Source organism: Vidua chalybeata, chromosome 2 (genome assembly GCF_026979565.1).
Source record: "Vidua chalybeata isolate OUT-0048 chromosome 2, bVidCha1 merged haplotype, whole genome shotgun sequence".
Lineage (NCBI taxonomy): Eukaryota > Metazoa > Chordata > Aves > Passeriformes > Viduidae > Vidua > Vidua chalybeata.
Genome location: NC_071531.1, coordinates 34,589,074 through 34,608,089, shown reverse-complemented (window position 1 = coordinate 34,608,089; position 19,016 = coordinate 34,589,074). Strand labels below are relative to the sequence as shown.

At 39.3% G+C, this 19,016-nt stretch overlaps 1 protein-coding gene across 1 annotated transcript in view; it reads left to right on the top strand.

Moving 5' to 3' along the window:
* The window catches only part of DHRSX (dehydrogenase/reductase X-linked), a 162,661-nt gene that overhangs the window by 89,566 nt on the left and 54,079 nt on the right, over positions 1-19,016 (top strand). The window contains exon 4 of the mRNA XM_053934433.1: positions 13,073-13,174. Within this exon, the coding sequence (XP_053790408.1) occupies positions 13,073-13,174 (102 nt within the window). The remainder of the gene's footprint in view (positions 1-13,072; positions 13,175-19,016) is intronic.

The following is a 19,016-nucleotide window of genomic DNA, read 5'->3' as shown; positions in this document are numbered from 1 at the left end:
CTGTACAAGTAGTTCTTTCCCTAAAGCTGGTGTAAAGGGCAGTGGAAAAAGACTGTCATGCGCAAGTTGGATTTTTGAATAGAAGAAAGACTTCAGTATCCTCTTTTTGTTCACCTGGTACCTCCCCCAAGATGCACCTTTAGAAAAAATAGTTTGTTTTGTTTTTCTTGAAAAGAAAGGGGGGTTTAGGCAGTTAAAAGTCTCTGTTTCTTTCCTAAATAGTTCCCAAATTAGAATACCTTTTACAGCCAGACGTAGCCTTCCCAGGGTTATTTTTTCTAACAATAGGAAGAATTTTCACAACATGTCTAATGAAAGTACTTATCAGCATGAGCCAATACTGAACAATAGACAGGATGCATATTTCTAAAGGCAAGAAACATACAGATGTCCAAAAGTCAGTTTGCCTTCAAGAAGAATGAAAATACCAGAAGCACTGAACATTGAGATGGAGGAGAAGAACCCTGTGGCTCCTTGCTCAGTGGCTCTGGCTGACATTGCCTGAAATTCCAGGTCAGCATTAGCAGTGAAGTGCTATGAAAGATAATTGCTTTAAAGCCCCATTACTGACTAGGGACACCACATTAGAGTGATCATGTTAAAAGTTCTGGAGGACCAGCAGGGGAGGTGAGATGAGAAGAATAACAAAGCAACAAAACAGGATGGGGTGAGGGGAGAGATCTAAAGTTTCCTAAAGATGAATCCATCTCAAAGAAAAAAAAACTAAAGCCTTTTTTATACAAATACATTCATAAAGAATAAGAAATACCTATGTGTATAGAAGTAAAAAGAGAAAGGAGGTGGGATCCAGTGTACAGGGCAGCCTGTGAAGCAGCAATCAAGAGACTGGTTCTATTCTTAGCATTTTATTCTTCTGCACTTCTTTTTCCTGTCACTTTGCTAGCCTGAAAGATCTCTGCAGCAGATTAGTAGCTGTGAGAGGTGTGTGATTTATAGAGTAGCAGCAAAGCTGCCAGTTCTCACCTGGGATGCATAGCTATAGTGTCATTATTATAAAATTATGATGCCTTGCAGTTTGCTTAAGCTCAGTCTCAGTTACATGCATGTACATACACAATTTCACCAAAACCAGCCACTACAATTATCTTTACCGTCTTTGACTCTTGGGATGTGTTTGTCAATTAGAGTGTGCAACAGTATCTCAAATTTTCTGTTGTGAAGTCACAGTTATTTCAGAGGCATTCACAATAAGGGAAGAATTTAAACACACCCTGCAAGACTTCTTATCTTTTTCCAGCATGAATTTTCTTTGTGTTACAGCTATCTATGAGCCTTTGGCAAGGTTCTTCTGGAAGTTCTCACTCTTTTTTTTTTCCCAAAGCTTGAGTATGGTGAATAACACTGAGTCATCTGCACACATTCCCTGATCTCTGATTTTTTCACCTCTTTTCTGTTTGTTCATTAGTAGTTGAAACTGAACACTAGGATTGAAATCAACTAACTTTTGAAGTTTGTGATGCAGGGGTTTTAATCTGAGTCAGTGTCCCCAAGCTTCTTTTGCAGTCTGTGGAGAGGAATAAATAGTTGTAAGACATGATTCATCTCATCTTAAACTAGATTTGTGAAACAGGTCAGATGAATCATATCTTAGAAGCCCTCTACAGACCTAAGCTTGCTTAAGCATGAAAGAGTCTCATGTCAGAGCTGAAGAAAAAGGAAAAGGAAGCCTATGTATCTTGATTCTTGGAGGAGTGGGAAAGTATGACAGCATTGCTATGCAAGTTTATTGATATTGCCTTACCATAACCCAGATAACGCCCCAGGTATAGGTAGGCATGAACCAGGAGAAGCAGCTGCACCAGCAGACCTGTGTGGGTAGAATGAAGTGGGCAAGACTGTGAGGGGAGAGCAGCCACACCACTGGATGTAACCCGTTGAGCTGTGATTAACCTGGCCCTAAATCTGAAGGGGTAGCCCTGGCCTTTTACAGCTCCCCCACCCCTGCTACCTTCTCCTGTTGCCTCCTCTCTGCCACATTTGCTACCTCAGCTGCCACAGGGGAGCAGTGACTTGATTATCCATGCAAAGAGTATCTCCAAATAAAGAGAAAAAAAAAGACAAGAAAATGGATTGAAGCTGGATCTGAGAGCCCTCAAGCTTGCCTCATGAGAACTAGGACTGACATGAGAGGGAAAAGCAGAAAACCTCTGGGAAAAAGGAAGGTAGTTTTTGTCGAAATATGTTTTATGGATAGTTCTCATGTCTAGATGTTTTATTTTTGACAACTCCAAGTTGTTCTTGCCTGGAGCTTGGAAATATTATTCCCTTCTTTTTTATTTTCTTTGACCCTGCAAGGTTTCTATCCTTGAAGTACTACAAAGCAGAGACATTATCAGCCTCTCTGTGGTACCTCAGAGGGTGTGAAACAGAATATTTGCTGAGGTGTTTTTGTGGTAATACCGAAGCTTATTACAAACATGTTTCTTCACACCAGAGCTTTTTCTTTCTGTGGTTTTGAAAAGGTAAGTAAATATTCTCAGAAAATGTATGTTCTTTTCAGGAAATGTAGCCAATAGGAGATCTGTTTTGCCATCACATAATGATTCTCTGGTATTAAAGTCTGGCCAGGAATCAAAATTTGATGTTATCTATGAAATATCTAGGCAGACTAACAAATGTCCTACTAGAAGTGATTTATTTCAGATCTCCAAGTGTATACGTGATATTGGCCTATGGAAAGAACTCCTGCATGACAGAGTAGGACATGCTGGTTGCATTCTGAATTTTGACTGAAACATTTGATACTTAAATCTGGAATGGCAGGTAAAATTTACAGGACTGAAGGTTACAAGTCAGTTCACATCTCTTGACAATTACATCCATGACAGAAGCCAGACCTGCACCAACAATGACAAAGTGGCCCAGCTTAGTCCTACTGTGGGAAGTGGGGTATCATCAGCACTAAGCTGTTTCAGTCCAAAAGCAGTCTTATTGGATTTGGAAGTTTGTTATTGTAGCAACTAAAACAAAAAGTCAGTTCTACAGACATTATGGCTCTATGAGTGTCTGTAATTAAGGCCCTGTTTTAGCAAACCCCTCACTTTCTGAACAGCCTGTTTTTCACAGAAGCTCATGTTAATTCTCCCTCCAAAAATGTATGCATTGGGAATGTGAGGACTCCTTTCACACTAAAAGTTAAATAAATTAGGGAGGTTGAAGGAATCAAGATTTAGGGGTGTACAGATATGCGCAAGGTTTCTAATTTGAAGCTGGATTGAATTTGGTAGAATTTGGCTAGCTTGGAGAAAACATTTTGAATAAATAAATAAATTTAAATTTCTTGTGAAAAGTAAACTGTTCATGGAGAAAAAAATTCTGCAAGTTGAGACAGAAACAGCTCAAGATGAGTGCTGATGCTTGTTGTAGTCAGGATACTCATCTAATAAAATATTCTGAAGGAGAAGACTACCAGCAAAATGTCTCTGGCCCTTTTTTTGCCATCTCTCTTTCATATGCTTGTGTGCATCCTTGTGCAAGTGATTTGATATTTTAACTTTAAAGCTTTGCAACCCAAGATGCATTGGGAATGTACAAATCCAAAGTTGAGAATCTGGAAACAAATGACAGCTCTGTATACCTGGCAAAACTACACCAGTTTAAATCAGTTGAGGGCTCAGCATACTCTCTAGGAAGAATCATGATCCTAGCTTTCACTGAAGTACATTCTCCTTTTGTCATCTTGTGTAAGCCTTGCTGACTTTCATCTTCATTAACAGCTTGACTCTGTATTACATCCAAAAAGCTCTTCACTTGAGTTTCAGTCCCGACAGAGAGTGTCAATACAGGACAATGTGTTGTGTGCATTGCATATGTGCCATGTATTTTTAGTTTTTAAATGAGATGTAAGTCACAGTGTAGAGTTAAGCCATTCCAAGGAGTAAATGCCACCTGAGAAGAAAAAAAAAAAAAAAACCCATATCTGCAATTCACAAAAGACAGCAATGAAATTTAATATAAAAATCTGTTCACTAGGGAGCAAGAGAAAAATATGTCTAAAAGTAAACAGAATCAGAGATTAGTATGGGTTGGAAGGGACTCTTAAAGATCATCCAGACCAATCCCCCTGCAATGAGGGTAATAATAGTAAAGAAGTTATTCTAAACCATCTTCTCTTCTGTCCATATATGATGAATCTTCAGAACCTCACTGTGAGCTCTTCTGTCCCTGTGAAGCAGAGGGACTTTACCTGGGCACGTCCTTTTGGTTTTGATCCTTCTGGAGGGAAGAATGCATGCTTAGCTGTTAACAGGAGGAAGACTGCCTTCCTCAATCCTCAGAAACAGATATGAGAAGCATTTTCACTGCAACACATTTTTTTTCCTTCTGAATATTTGGCTCAGACTGAAATTCATGTGGCCATGGCATTTTCTCACCATTTCTTCACAGGGCTCTAAATGGTCCTATGAAGAGCCAAAGTCATGTTTCCTTTCACCTTATGTGAAGGTACACCCATAGGTACTCAAAATTGTGACAGAAGGAGCTCTCGACACAGTTCTTCAGAGGGGTGAAAACAAAGTCTTCCCATAGCAACAGGGGAGGATAGCAGAGGACTTTGTCTCCCTACAGTCAGAAACCTGGGTGATGAACACCTGAACTCATGAGGAGGAAGCACGTGAGGAAACTTCAGATATATATGTCTACTATTGATATTTGCTATTCTAAAAAAGCTAAGCCTCTCCAGTGAATAATCTGGAGGAAATTTTATCCACGGGAAGCTGAGATAACCTTTCTCATCCTGAGAGCTGGTTGTAGATCCCACTGCTGCCATCGCCTACCAAGGTTACTTTTCTGACAAGCTGATGGCAGCTTACTTCTTTTCAAGCTCTGGCCCCACTGAACAGAAAATGTCAGATAATATACAGCAAAGCACTGCTTGCATATTTGGAAAACCTAGAGCACGCCATGCCTGTATGAACGGTGATAAAATAATAACATGTCTAAATTACATCTCACCTGGTGCTGCAACCACCAGAGTCACACTTGGGTATTTGTGTTGCTTTAGATTGACTCCCTCCCTTTTGTACTGCTGTCAGGTCCAAGTACTCTGGCAATGTGCTTTGTGAGGCTGTTCAGGGGTCTCTCCTGTGATGAGCTGACATTTTAGCAGTAATGGGAGCTACTGGTAGCGATGGAACTGGAACATTGTTCTTTTCCTTAAATTTTGTCCATTTTGATTAATCAGTCCACAAGAGCTACTGGGGTGTTTCTTGAGTGTAACAAGTAAAAGGATCACTGTACTAGGCCACACACTTCCCTTGTGGAAGCTGGAAGTAGCTAAGGCATATTGTTCAGTTTCTGAAAGCAAATTCCTTTCTTTATTTTACTCTTCCACCTCTGAGAAAGAAAACAGCTCCTAGATGCAGATGTTTTCTCCCATTTATCTTAGTACAATGGAATAAATCTCTATGGTTAAGAAATGAAACCACAAAGCGCCTTTATTTTGTAGTAGCTCTTTGAGCAGAAAAAGTTCAAACTTTCATGAAGAAACAAACAAACAAAAAAGCATTAATTTCTAATATTTGCCTGATTTATTTCTCTTTATGCTGTAAGACTGATACAGAGCTCTTGTTTCCCTGAACTGGCTGGAGGATGACACATGGAGGCTGTTTACAAAGGCTGACATTAGGCACAGGAAGTTCATCTCTTTATACTGCCTTTAAAGTTAGAGGTGCTAGAATGGATGACTCAGAGAAGAAGCAGCTGAATTTGAGTGCTTGCTTGCCTGCTGAAAGGCTGTAGACAAACTAGGCTGCCTTAAATTGTGAGTGTATCATTTAATATAAAAGTAGTCAAATGGTATATCTTTAAATATGCTCACTATTTTGATCTGTGCCACTGCACTCACACACTTTGACAGATGGATGTCTTCCATTTGTCTTCTTCTTCAGTGGTATATCACAAGTGTCAGCTTGAGCAGTAAAGCTGCTCTAGAGCTTTATTATTTCTGTTAATAGTCTGTGAAAGATCAGTGGTCTGATAAAGGGCCACAAAATTATTTAGGCTAATAAAAGACAGAGAATAATACTGGGAAGAACTTATAAAATGCCCAGCAGGTGTTGGTCTAAGGTCACATGTTTATAATAATTTGAAGGACTAGGAATCAAAATTCTACAAATTGTCACCATAACCACAACTGGAATTAAGCATCAACCAGTGTCATGGGCAGGACTGCACATACTAGGAATTTCTGTGTGTTAGTCATTTTAATGTTTTACCCCGTGAGTCTTGGCTGCTAGTACAGAATGGAGGAGATTATATAGTGCCTGTGGTGTAGAGGCCATAGAGGTCATCAAGTGCATGAAGGCAGGAGCATGGCATAATCATGAGACACTGTGCTTGTTGCATTTATGTTGGCTGTCTCTCATTTTCCTCAAAATGCAGTTGGCTGGCACAGGCCTTATTTACCTGAAGGATTTTGTTTGGTTTTGTTTACTGAGAAGTTCTTTCAAAGTAAGCATTTTATGGTCCTGAGTAGCATACAGTGTTCTGTCATCATGCATGTCTGAGCAGAACTTGCATCACAGCCCCTGTGTGAGTCCCAGACAATGTAGGAAAAATCTGTTAATGGGAGTTATGTTTTGTAGATGGGGACTTTGTGTGCTGCTGCACATACCCAACTGGCAGAATGATAAACCACAAGTTTGTGTTAGCAATGTAGAACCACTTTTGCATTTTCCACTTGCAGTAAAGACAGAGTGATCAAAAAAGGCAAGTAGACTCTAGTCAGTACTGCTTTATGTCTTCTTCTCCTCACAGCTCATGCTTTGTCTTTCCTGAGGTTTGCTGCATTTCATTTTCACCTGCCACCTTGCTGACAGAGCTTCCCTAGCTCTGAGTGCAGCATCTAGCAGATGGTAGGTTTTTGACTCATGAAGGGTCCTTTCTGATAAACATCCCCATGGCACTGGGGTGCAGATTCTCAGAATCATGCTCAGTGGTTTATGAGCAGGACAGCATTTCTTCTTGTTGCTGTTGTAAGAGAAATAGTATATTTCTCTCCAAAGTATAACCCTCTGTGGAGATACAGAAACCAGAATGAGATGTACCTGTGAGATGCTTTTTTGAAGATGAATTACCTGACTACTGAACACCATTTTTTATTATCTTGTCTAGGAAGCATTCCTTGTTCCTTGCTGAAGTAACTCTTCCTTCTGCTGTCTTCAGACACTGGATAGATGGGTGGCAAGCAGGAACAGGCAAAGCAGTCCTTTCTGTAGTCCTCAGCTCCCTGTAGTTCTAGGCAGACTTGCAGCTTTCCTTAGAATGTATGCCCTGCACAGGTTTTTAACACAAAGGCATTGAGAGCATAATAGAAAACTTCTGTGGCATAAGTAGTAAACGCAAGTAGACTTTGACTTATGATTTCTGCTGAAGCAGAGCTGTAGCTGTCCATAAAAATTTCAACATGGTGAGTTAGAGCTGAATGCATAAAAGGTGGTAGTTGGTAGGTGGCCTTATCTCATCTTATCTGATCTAAACCAAGCCTAAGCGGTGTAGTCTTTGAGGGAATCAAAACATTGCATTTTCCAGTGTTCAAATGATCAGTAAACATCTCAGAAGTTACAATCCCTGATTGTTCATTGAAATATCTATCCATTCTTTTTTGCTTCTGAATTTTCCTTCCATAGCAGACTGAAATTCCCCTTTCATGCTTTTTATGCCCTGTGATACAGACACAGAGGAAATATGCAGTCACAGTCAGCTGTGCTGGTGTGGAAAGCAAAGAAGGGGAACTCTGTATGTGAAGAAAGGAGTGGTAATAGTGTGAAGAAGCAGGCAGACAGAAATGGGGAAGTTGACCCTGAGGGGGAAACTCAGGGGAGTGTGAGCACTCAGGGGTTGTGTCAGGCTCTCCTAACGCTGGGCCTCCTCCTGGATTTCATGGGGTTCAGGGCGTCAGAAAGCTCTCCAGGAGCTACCAGATGCCATTCATTGAGGCTCTCTCATTTTAGTTACCATGACCAAGAAAGCAAGGGGAGTAAAATGCAGGAACAAGCACTGCACACAATCTCAGCGGTGTCCCACGTGGCAGCCAGCATGGCTTTGTGGGGTCTGTTTTGGCCTTGTGAGGTGCAGCCAGAAAACATTGTGCTGACTTCCCTGTGGCTGAAAAGTTGCTGCACCAGGCAGATACATGTTTGAAAGAGAGCAATTAGGGAAAGCAGCAATTGCAGCACCATCATATACATATCTATTCATATGTGGTTAATAGCATAAGTAATCCTAGCTGTCTTTTGGGAAATTTTGCTCCTTCTGTATTTCATTAGCTAATAATTCTCTGACAACTGAGTCATCAAATTACAATAAAAGAATAGAAAAATATTTTTAAGAGTGAAAATTTTAGCCAGTGTCTGACAATTATGGATGCACTTCTTTTAATTGGAAAAATTATTTAGATAAGAACATGGGACACATCCAGGGTGTGTGAAGAAAGAAATACAGGCACGTCTGTCACTACAGAAGTACCTGAAAGCAAGTAGTACAGGAAAAGGAGAGATAAAATGGGGTAGAGGTAGAAATTTGAGTATTTCAGTAGCATTAGCTGCAGATATTCTGTATGTAGCTTACTCTGTATGTAGCTTCTACTCTTCATTTTTGTACTTAATAGTATATAGAAAATGAACAGAACTAGGTAGTTTTGAAAACTTATTATATTATTAAACTCTAAAGCAGAAAGGCCACTATTGTGGTAAAAGACAAGAATTTTGGCATGTTTCAGTTTTCTTGCTGTTAATGCACATCTTTTTGCTTATACCTATCTTATATGGAAAAATATTGGCATTTTTGCTTTCTTGGAGTAATTCTAGTTATATTCCTAGTTCACAATCCAGTTTGGTCATTTGCTCACATTATTAAACACTGGTCTTTATTAACTAAGGCATTGAAAAAATTGTTGTGCTTAGTATATTTGTGCATGCTTCAAAATAGTCTAAAAACTTACCACTGTACTTAGCTTCTCAATTTGTAATTCTCCAGTATCCTGATAAAAAAAATTCACCATGGGATGAAGAAGAAACTTGGGTTTCTGCTCAAGGCCCTGCCTATGAGTCAGCACACGGCTTGGAGCCACATTTTGGCACAGTTTCTCGAGGGGAACGGCACCTCGGTCAGCACGGTGCTGCGCCAGCGGATCCGCCTCCCTGGCAAAGAGCCACCACGCACAAATAAGCACCAACAAGGACTCTGGCCCTGTGAACAGAAAGAAAAGTTTGGGGGTTGGTTTGTTTGTTTGTTCTCCTTTCCGAAGCATGTTCTGATCTTTTGATGGCACGTGCTTTACAAATACTGAATATGATGACATGCTTCCCAAGTAAGCAAGTAAATAAGTTTAGTAATGATAGCCTTGGCCTAGTGTGCCATTAGTCTGGGCACTGTACAGTCATAATGAAGGACAGCATTTGTTGTGCAGAACTGGAAAATTAAGGGAGGGGAGATCAGACAGCTGCAGCAAAAAGTTAATTATCAGGAAGGATGAGACTGCATTGGTCAGGCTAAAAAGCACTCTCTTGGCATACATTGTCTAACCACCATTCTTGTTGGCAATGCAAGGTCAGATAAGGAAAGAGATTAAAATTTAGATTAGTGGATGTCCTCAGAGGTCTGCTTTTCTTGCATATGTAGTGCCAATAGTCAATAATATTGTCAGAGTCCATACTGGTGATGGAGAAGTGGTTGGAGCCTGCATTGTGCCACAAAATACCGCAGCTGATGAAGGCTTAATGTCTCCTGTACCAAGATAAATATTTTTGTATTGAAAGTGACTCCTCCATTGGCAGTGTGACTGCCTCCTAAGAAGTGGATCATGCTTTCCCTAATCTCTTTCTTTGATGAGCTGCCTAATGAAGTAGAACAACAGCAGAGTCAGGATAAAGCTTCATCTAGGTCTTCACTCATTGTTGCACTAATTATCAATAATTTATTATGACCAGGTTTTGGATATCTGAGCAATTACAGTGCCATTCATGCTGTTTTATGCAGCTAGGCCACAGAAGGAATGGCCTGAGCAACACTGACAGAAGTTAATAACTTCTACATTTCCTTACCATCTCCAGGTGTAGGGCTTCAGTGAAATTAAAGAAAATTGCTGGGCGCCTAAAGGTCTGCAAAGAGATCAAGAAATTGTCCACTTCTATTCATGGGACAGTGTGGTTGAAATGGTATTACTTTAGAGACACTTTGAAAAAAATGTATTTACACTATCTTATAAGTGGAATCTAAGAATTCTTGTTTGTTTGTTTGTTTTTAATGAAAAAGGCCACTGAATAATTTGTATACATTCACTATGACAATTTCAGAGGACTAATACTGTCTAGGTTCCAAATAGATAAGGATTATTAAAGCTTCATATTAAAGGAACTAAGGAAACTGTTCTCCTGGAAAGAAATTAAATAACAGTTGTGAATATATTTTTTTATTTATCTTTTTGTTGTGCCTGCAGGCCTTCCTAATTTCTTACTGTAGTGACATGCTATAAAGAGGCATTATAGCTCAAAGCCTTGGTAGGGACAGGATGAACATCCCTGATGGACCAGGAAAGAGAGTAAGAGGAAAGGTCTCTTATTACAGCCTGCACTGGAGCCTATTTATCCAATAGTTTAATTCTCCTATTAGAAAGACATTTTTGAAGAACTGTATCTCTTTAATTTCCCCTTCTTTCAAAGGCTGATTCTTTCATCAGAAGAGGTGGGGGAACCCATTTTCAGGGAAGGGGGTGGCTGTTCCTTCCTGTGGACCACAGGGCAGCAGCCCTGGGGCCAGGAGGAGAGAGGGCAGCAGGGAGGGGGGAAAAACATGATGAACCTCTGAAACCCCAGTCCTTTGATGTGGTGGCCAAAACCATCGTGGAGACTGAGCATCTGTGCAGAGGTTGCCACAGCTTGGCAAATCTGGGAGCTCACTGAAATGAAATAGGACAGTAAGGGCTCACCCTGCAAGGACACAGTGAACCGGGGGAGATGCTTTGTAGAGCCTTTGCCTTTCTCTCTGATGGGCCTAGTCACAGAAGGTTGCTCAGTATTGTTTGACTTTCTCAATTTGAAACACCTTTTGCTCTTCCTTGGAAAAGTAACTTTATGGAGGAGGTTCAAGCAAATCCACCTCAGAGCCCTAGTGTCTTGGTAGGGTGGAGTTGACAACAGTTGGCTGACTTGAGTTCCCACAGTGACAAGTAGGAAACCAGAAGAGATGCTCTGTGGTAGAGCATCATATATTCTTCCTTAAAACATAGCTACTGCTGGAACAAACCAAAAGCCTGGCATGCAATATATACTTTCTAAAAGGCTAAAACCGTTGGACAAGGTCATAATTTTCTTTCTTTTTCCCCTTCACAGAGCTTCTAAAGAATTTGGATTGTTTGTGTGGGGGCAGCTACTGCTGTTGGCAGGGGGCACTGCTTCTTTTCACTTCATAATTGTTAAAAATAGGTTAGAAACTATTGTAAAATAGTTGATCGTTGTTCAGCATGTTCTGTTAGCTTGGTTATGGTAAAAGGGGTTTAAAGGGGTAGTTGTCAGAAATACGGTACTCTATGTACCATAATACACCTAAGTAAGGTGCACCACCCCCCAAGTGAAATGAGCCAGCCTGGACAGAACTGTAATGGGCCAATCAAGTGCCTTAAACCTTCATGTAAATGAAGGATCCAAAAAGAAACCAATCCAAAGGAACAAAAAAATAGGATAAAAAGGGGGCTTCTGACCCATTGAACCTGTGCCACTCCACCTGGAACATCGAGGACATCACTGCTTAGAAGACCCAGCACTGGCGCTGCAGCATCCTCGACGGGAATGCTCCTGCTCAGCCCGCGGGCCCCCTTGCTTTAGGCCTTTCTTTCTTATTACAATAAATGCTGAAATCACTTTTACTACCGGGAGTGTGGTCCCATTTTTAATAGTTTGGGGGCTCATAACTCTGGTCATGGCTTCATGCAAGGCAAGGCAATTGATGAGGCAGTGTTGTGAGAGCCCAGGGTTGAAAGCTGAACAACTGCAGTAGGAGAATTTTAAGAACTCATGGGTTTAAAGCTTCTGGGGGTTTTAAGTAATATTTTTTATTTTGACTAATTAATTTTCTAGCATTCTAGTGCAGGTCAATGGCTGAGTAACACTTTGGACAAGAGGACAGATACCTGTTTGATATGTGCTTTCTTGGCAATAAATACATACTGGTATCAAATATATTTTGACACACTGACACCCTGCCCCTTGAGCAATCTCGTTGGTGCAGTCAGATTTCCAGCCCCCTGCCACCCTGCCCTTTGACTGACATCAGCAGCATAGGCAGGATGCCACCCACAATATTCGTGTGAGCTATGTTCCTCTCAAATCACACTGCCATTGCCAAAGCCAAGGGTCAGCAAGACTCTTATCCACATTTAAATGGCATTTTCATGGCTGGTTATTGCTCCCAGGTGACCTGGATACCAAATGTCCCTGGATGCCCATAGGAGCCACGGCATTACTTATAATGCTCTATTTGCTTTTAGTGATCAGTGGAGTTGCTGTGTTTGGGGTGTGCTGCTGCTTGTCTCTCCTACTGGCAATAAAGCTTTGTTTTATAAACTATTCCAACCACAGCTACTTAGGAGATAATCTGGGAAAAAACAAAGGACAGCATATTTGCACCAGGAACACAGGGAAACTTTGCAGTGTCTGATGTGCCTTCTCCTCTCCCCATTTGATTTCCAGCTGCCATGTCCTGATCATCTCGGTGCTGCAGCACTGTAGCTCCTCTCCCTAAATGGTAGCAGTAGCAAGAACAGTAGGGCTGGTGCATATTTGCTTCATTTGATGCCCTCCTTCACCTCCTGACAGCCACTTTTCCCCTATTTGCTCTGTGAAGAATCAGTAGTTTAAAAATAGAAATGAAGGGAAGAAGGAGAAAGGAAGAACCTGAGACCAGCTTCACCCATGATTTTGAAAAGTCTGTTTTCTTTTTAAAACTTTTACTCTACTAGTGACATTATCACAGGAGTCCTCGTTGATGTCTAAGTGTTTTTATATCATTGTAACTTACTTAACTCTCTTTGTTTTTATCTCCTCTTCTCTCCCAGTGGAGTTTTTATACTGTGATTTGGCTTCCATGAAGTCTGTACGGCAATTTGTGCAGCAGTTTAGAGCAAAGAATTGTCCACTCCATGTCCTGGTGAATAATGGTGAGTTCTGTTTTGTTGTTGGGGTTTTTTTATATCTGCAGGGGAAGATGTGACAAATGGAGGTCTTGTCTATCACTTCAGATTTCAAATAGATTATCTGAACCATACAGCAGGTTACCATAAGGCTGCATTAACTGGTATGTCTTTCTAGAGTTAAATTGCATTTTTTTGAGAGATTGTTAGGTGAGGAGTCTGAACACTTCAATGCCATGCCTGCTCATGTTGTTATTGCAAGTCTGGTTCCTTTGCAGTGATTTTTTAGCTCTCCAGCATGAAAAAGAATGCAGTTATACAGGAATCTGAGCATCTCTAAGAAAAATAAGAAAGGAAAGAGAAGCTATACTTTATGCCAGTATAAAATCTGTCTTTTCACCTTCATTTACTTTCTCTCCCCTTATGTTTTTCCCTGTATCAACACTTGTTGACTGTGGGTGACTGATGATCTTGGCTGGGGGTTTAATCCACCTGAAATATAATCTGGCAAATTATCCAGCAACCTCAGAGAAATCACTGCATAGATCCAGGTGCTACTGGAAAACTGTTCTTAAAACTGCATCCTCAGTGGTCAGAGCACAAATAAAAGGACAATATTTATCTTGCATTCATACAACTATCAAATGAATCTAATTATTTTTAGGGATTTGTTATTCACATACTTGCTATCTAATTTTGTACTATAGCCACAGTATTTTTGGAAGCCAGCCTGTACAATAATTTTCTTTCAGAAACCATGCATGCTCTGCATGCACTGTCCTAAAGGGGAATTTTCACCTGTCTATTCAAATAGGGGAAAAACCTGCTAGCAACAATTTAGGTTTCTTTTAGAAGCTTGCTGCTGTTATATGCTGCTGTTCTTGTTTTCCCAACTATTTACATATTTTTCTATTAAGACAACCCAGAGAACATTTTCCGTTTTCCTGTGCACATTTCCATCCTAGTGAGAGCAAACATACTGTAAATAAATGGGTTCGTTATATTCATTGATGCCTTAAAGAGCTCTCAGTAACACAAGTAAATACTGCAATAAAAATTCAAGTGTTTTTTATTTGCTGATTGATATGAAACATTTGTGAAATGTTCAGTTAAACATTCATTTTTCTTTGATTAGTCAAAAAAGCCTACCATTATTATTTTAATCATGCAATAATTAGAGGTGGATGTATAAGCCTAGTTATAGTTATAGTTAATTAGTGAGTATTTAAGCCTAGTTACAAAGTCTTTCCAGATTTACTTTTAAACATGCAGAATAAAAACTGTTACACAGATGGGAACAACACTATTTGAAAAAACAGCATTTTATGGGAAAAGGGGTTTTTAATTGTATGTACCCATCAAGCATCCCCCGCCCTGCATCAGTTTTCAGCATGAGCAAAGCCAGCATTGTCAGCAGGGTCTTGGAGGCCAGTTGGGGGAAAAATTATGAGGCTGAAGCAACTGGGAAGCCCTCAGGAATAGAGGATTTTTTCCTGCCCTAGCTGATGCTGAATTGGGTTGGATGAAAATTAAATGTGTTTCCTTATTCAAGAAACAAAGTTGTATGAAAATGGATCTCCTAATGTTCTTAATATGTTATAAGACCAAAGAGTGTAAGCCCAAAACTTCTTTTAAGAAAGGAGTTTGAAACTAAAATTTGCCTGCTTCAGTCTATGTATTTGTAACTTGCAAGAAAGCCATTTGATTTCACTTCTGCTTTTTTACCAAATACAGTTGGCAAGAGAAATCTGTTGTTTGATAAAATCCTTTTAGAATCTACAATGAAATGAATGGTCCAAGTCATTTTTTTTGCCTTAACAGAATCATGTCCAAAGCACAGGTAAAGAATTCCAGAGAATTAGGTTAGTCTCTGGCCATTGCCTGGCAATGACTCTACTTCTGAATGCTCTTTCCCACATTTTTTTTTCTTTTTTTTATGGTCCTTTTTATTTGCCTTTGTAAATAATCTGTAACATTTAGTTTTGTTACTAGTGAAAGTGCACTTTCACTAGTAACTTTTGTTTCATAGTGAAAGCCCAAATGTTTCCTTGCTACATAAGAGGAAAATGGACATACCTTATGGAGAAGTGGCCTGATGCAAAAACCAACAGTACTGAGCACAGTGAAGACAATGCTCTGACATTTGGGCTATCTGGTTGGCTTTTCTTTTTTCCTTTCCCTTCCTCTTTCCTCTTTTTTTTTTTGTTTGTTTGTTTGTTTGCTTGAATGCACTAAGGAGGATGATTCAGTCCATCATGGACTGCAAAACTGGAAGCACCACTCTCTCAAAAGCCTCATCACAGTTGCCTGTTCCACTACCTTTCCCACAGGTTTTGAGAATCAGACTTCATATATATCCCCTGACTTCTGAATCAAACTATCAGCAAGCTAGTAAAATTTTTTATTTCTGCCTTCATAGGATCAAGCTGTATTATCAGGGCTGTACTCTTCTCTTACATTTAGTGTAAAAATGCAAGAACTGTTACATTGAAATTTTTGCACTACATACTAGTATTATTTAATTCCGTAAATCTAGATCTTTTAAATTGATGGATATAAACATGTGTATATGTTAGTGAACTTTCCACATACTATCTCCATGGATATGTATCCTGTATGTATGTGAAGGTATACGATATTCATTGAGGACTTTTGCAAACCTGTCAAAAAGCCAAAAAAACAAACATTTGAAGATGACTTGATAAAAGTTCCAACATTTTACAAGAATGCAAGCTATGAAATTAACATTTAAATATTATTAAAAACATGGAATGTAAATTCCCTTTAATGTGAATTACTGTCCTAAATAATTAATCAATACTACATGTCTGACCTAAGATTGTTATAAAATTCAGCAGTTTTTAAGGTCACTGGTGATTTTTTTTTTTTAATGTCTCTTCATCAATTGCTCTCTATCCCTTACCTAACTCAAAGGTTTAGTTGGAAATTAAATTAATACTAAAATCCTGAGTTTCAAAGTATTCTCCTAGAGCTAAACATCCAGGTCCCAAAATAATCATGGGAGGGTTTAGGTATCCAGCTAAATGGAGATTAGAGCAGTAGTCACCTCCTCTTTTTGTTATAGGTTATTTTGGCATGTACATTTAACTTTCTAATTTCTAATTTAAAAGGAAAAATTTGGTTGAATGCACGCATTATTTCAGCTGACAAATAAGGGTTTGTTTTTCCATTACTATGCTTTCTGCATCAGTAATGTGCAGGCTCAGCTCTTGGTTTTTAAAATAAACAAAACATATTAAAAACGCAAATAGAGTATTATATAAACTTTTTAAAAAATATAATGTGCTAATGCTAAAAAGACAAAAATGCTATGACATAGAAAACAAATTCATTTTCTGTAGAAAACAAGAAGTAAGCTAAATGGTTGAACTGTAAGCCACAGAAAGAGGGATGCAGAACAAGCAGTGAAGAAAGCTTTATCTGACAGAAGGTCAGAAGAATGTGTCTTCTAGTCTGATAATTAGCATTTGGGTGCTAATTTTTAGTTTTGTTTTGGAAAGAACTGTGTCTCTGTACAGCTAAAAAGCATTTAGCAAATTACAGCATGTACACTAGTGTTAATTATTTAATATATTCCTAAAAATGGCATTGCTGTTAAAATGCATTAGAAAGTCTGCTGTCTTCTTGTGGTTGAAAAAGGGACCGATACTAAAATACTTTGTAAAATTCCATGACTAGCAGTCACTGTTTCATGCCAGAGATGTTTTTTTTCTAGCCTTGAAGGCAGTCATTTTCTCTGTGTGCTAGAACTGTTTCTTAGCACATTGTAGTTAATATGTTTGCTTGTATGTTGTTTACAGTACCTAATGATCTTGAAACCAACAGAGCCAACACAAACATCACAAGATATTTAGGGACACCAGAATAACTCTGGATGCCAACAAACATGCACTGTCTAGCTCATTAACAATGAAATGCCATCTTAGAGATTTCAGGCTATTATTAGCCTATTGAAGGCAGATTACAGTTAATATATTTCAGGTTGAAGCCTATCTAAGCCAATTTAAAATCAATATCCCTGAACTGTTAGCTAATCAGATGATCATATTTGGTATTTTGTGTATCATCTGAGAAATCATCAGTCTCTTGATAGAATGAATAAGTCTGTATAAGCTTACCTCTTCAGTTTCTAAAGCACTTTAAAAGCTGTATCAGTAGCTGAGTATATGAAATATATATATTTCCTTGTGTTACCTACACACAATGCAGCCATGTGCAGGTCAGCCATAATCCTTTGCCAGGAGTCCTTTGAATAATCCCATAGATGCTGTCATGGTTGATCATATATTAAATTATTCCTGCATTTGAGTATTTGCAGGATCAGATCTTCAGAAGAAAAGTGAAATTCGAGGGCTGGGAACAAGGGCATGTATCAAATGCAAACAATTCTATACATACTTACCTACTTATAAATATAAATTGAATTTACTAATAGTTAAATTGTTTGAAATCATCACGGTGGGATCTATGAAAAGATCCTGCCCCACTGGATTAGGTAAGAGGCAGCTCCCTTGCCTGTAGCAGCTGCAGGCTACACTGACTGCTCTGATGAAAAGGAAAGAAACCTCAGAGATGTGGAAATTCACTGGAAAAGGCCTTGAGGGAAAGTTAGTGAGGAGGGTTGCTGTTACTCCAGTGAAACTTGGATTTCCTTGAAATTAATGCTTCTCTTCCAGCCACACAGGAAAGCTGTGGTGAACTCAGGATATGATATCTCATTAAAGTTCTTCCAGTGTCTTGCTTACAACATCATGTTTCATCTTTATCCTTCCTGGAAGACAAATTAGAGCAATATCCAAGCAAAGCTGGGATGGAAAAGGTATAGAGGGATAGGGACAAAAAGAGAAGGGGATGAGCAGAAGAGTAAATAGCCTTTACCTGTATGTAATGGATGATAAGTACTAGACTTCATGGGAGAGCTGGGCCTTTGGGAATGGTTTTACCTGGAAGAGCTAATTTGAGGTGGTGGAGGGATCAGCTTACAATGGATCTTCCATGTATGGTGGGAAAACCTGGAAGATTCATAAGGACCTTAACATGCAGTATTAACATGCAGTATTAACATGCACTCTTCTAAAATGAGAAGAGGCTCCCAGAGCCATATTTTTGTGATGAAGTTCAGTGCATGACAGGTGCCACCTTCTCTGATTTTTCAGAAGAGATCATCTTTTTGGAGAGCTGACTGTGGGGAGGCTGGCTGGCTGCTCACACACTGCTCTTCACAGGTATTAGATGCCTTGAGTATAGTGAGTAACTTGTCTGGGCACATGTGTCAGAGCACCATGACACTGCTGGCAGTATCCAGCCTGGCTCATTCACAGGAAATGAGGGTTGTGCAATGCCCACGTTTATCTGGCATATGAGCTTTTAGCAGCAGTTGTCAGCTACAGATTTTGTTATACTTGGATAGCACTTTTGTCTGCCAGAATTATATGTATCTTATAAAAAGATGTCAGATTTCCTATAAAAGGTTTATTTTTTATTGGAAGAACTAATAAGTTAGAGGGGTAACCTACTCTTCTGGCTTTCAAAGAGTAAGGATTTCATTCATGAAAATCCTGACTTTTGTTTGATATTATCTTTCTCTTTCTGATTATTTCCAAAGCTTTTTTTTTTTTTTTTCTGTCTGTGATATCAAATACTTTGTGAAAGGGGAAATATCTCAGGCTCCACATGCTGCAGGTTTTTGACCCATTTGCTTTTATGTCTTGAATGTGAACATTTTATCAGTGGAAGACAGATACAAAATTCAGCTATTGATGGATTAGGAAACCCAACCAGTTCTACTTAAGTGTGTGGAACATTTGCCATTGGCTTTTCTGAAAGGCAGGAGTGAGCCATGTTTTAT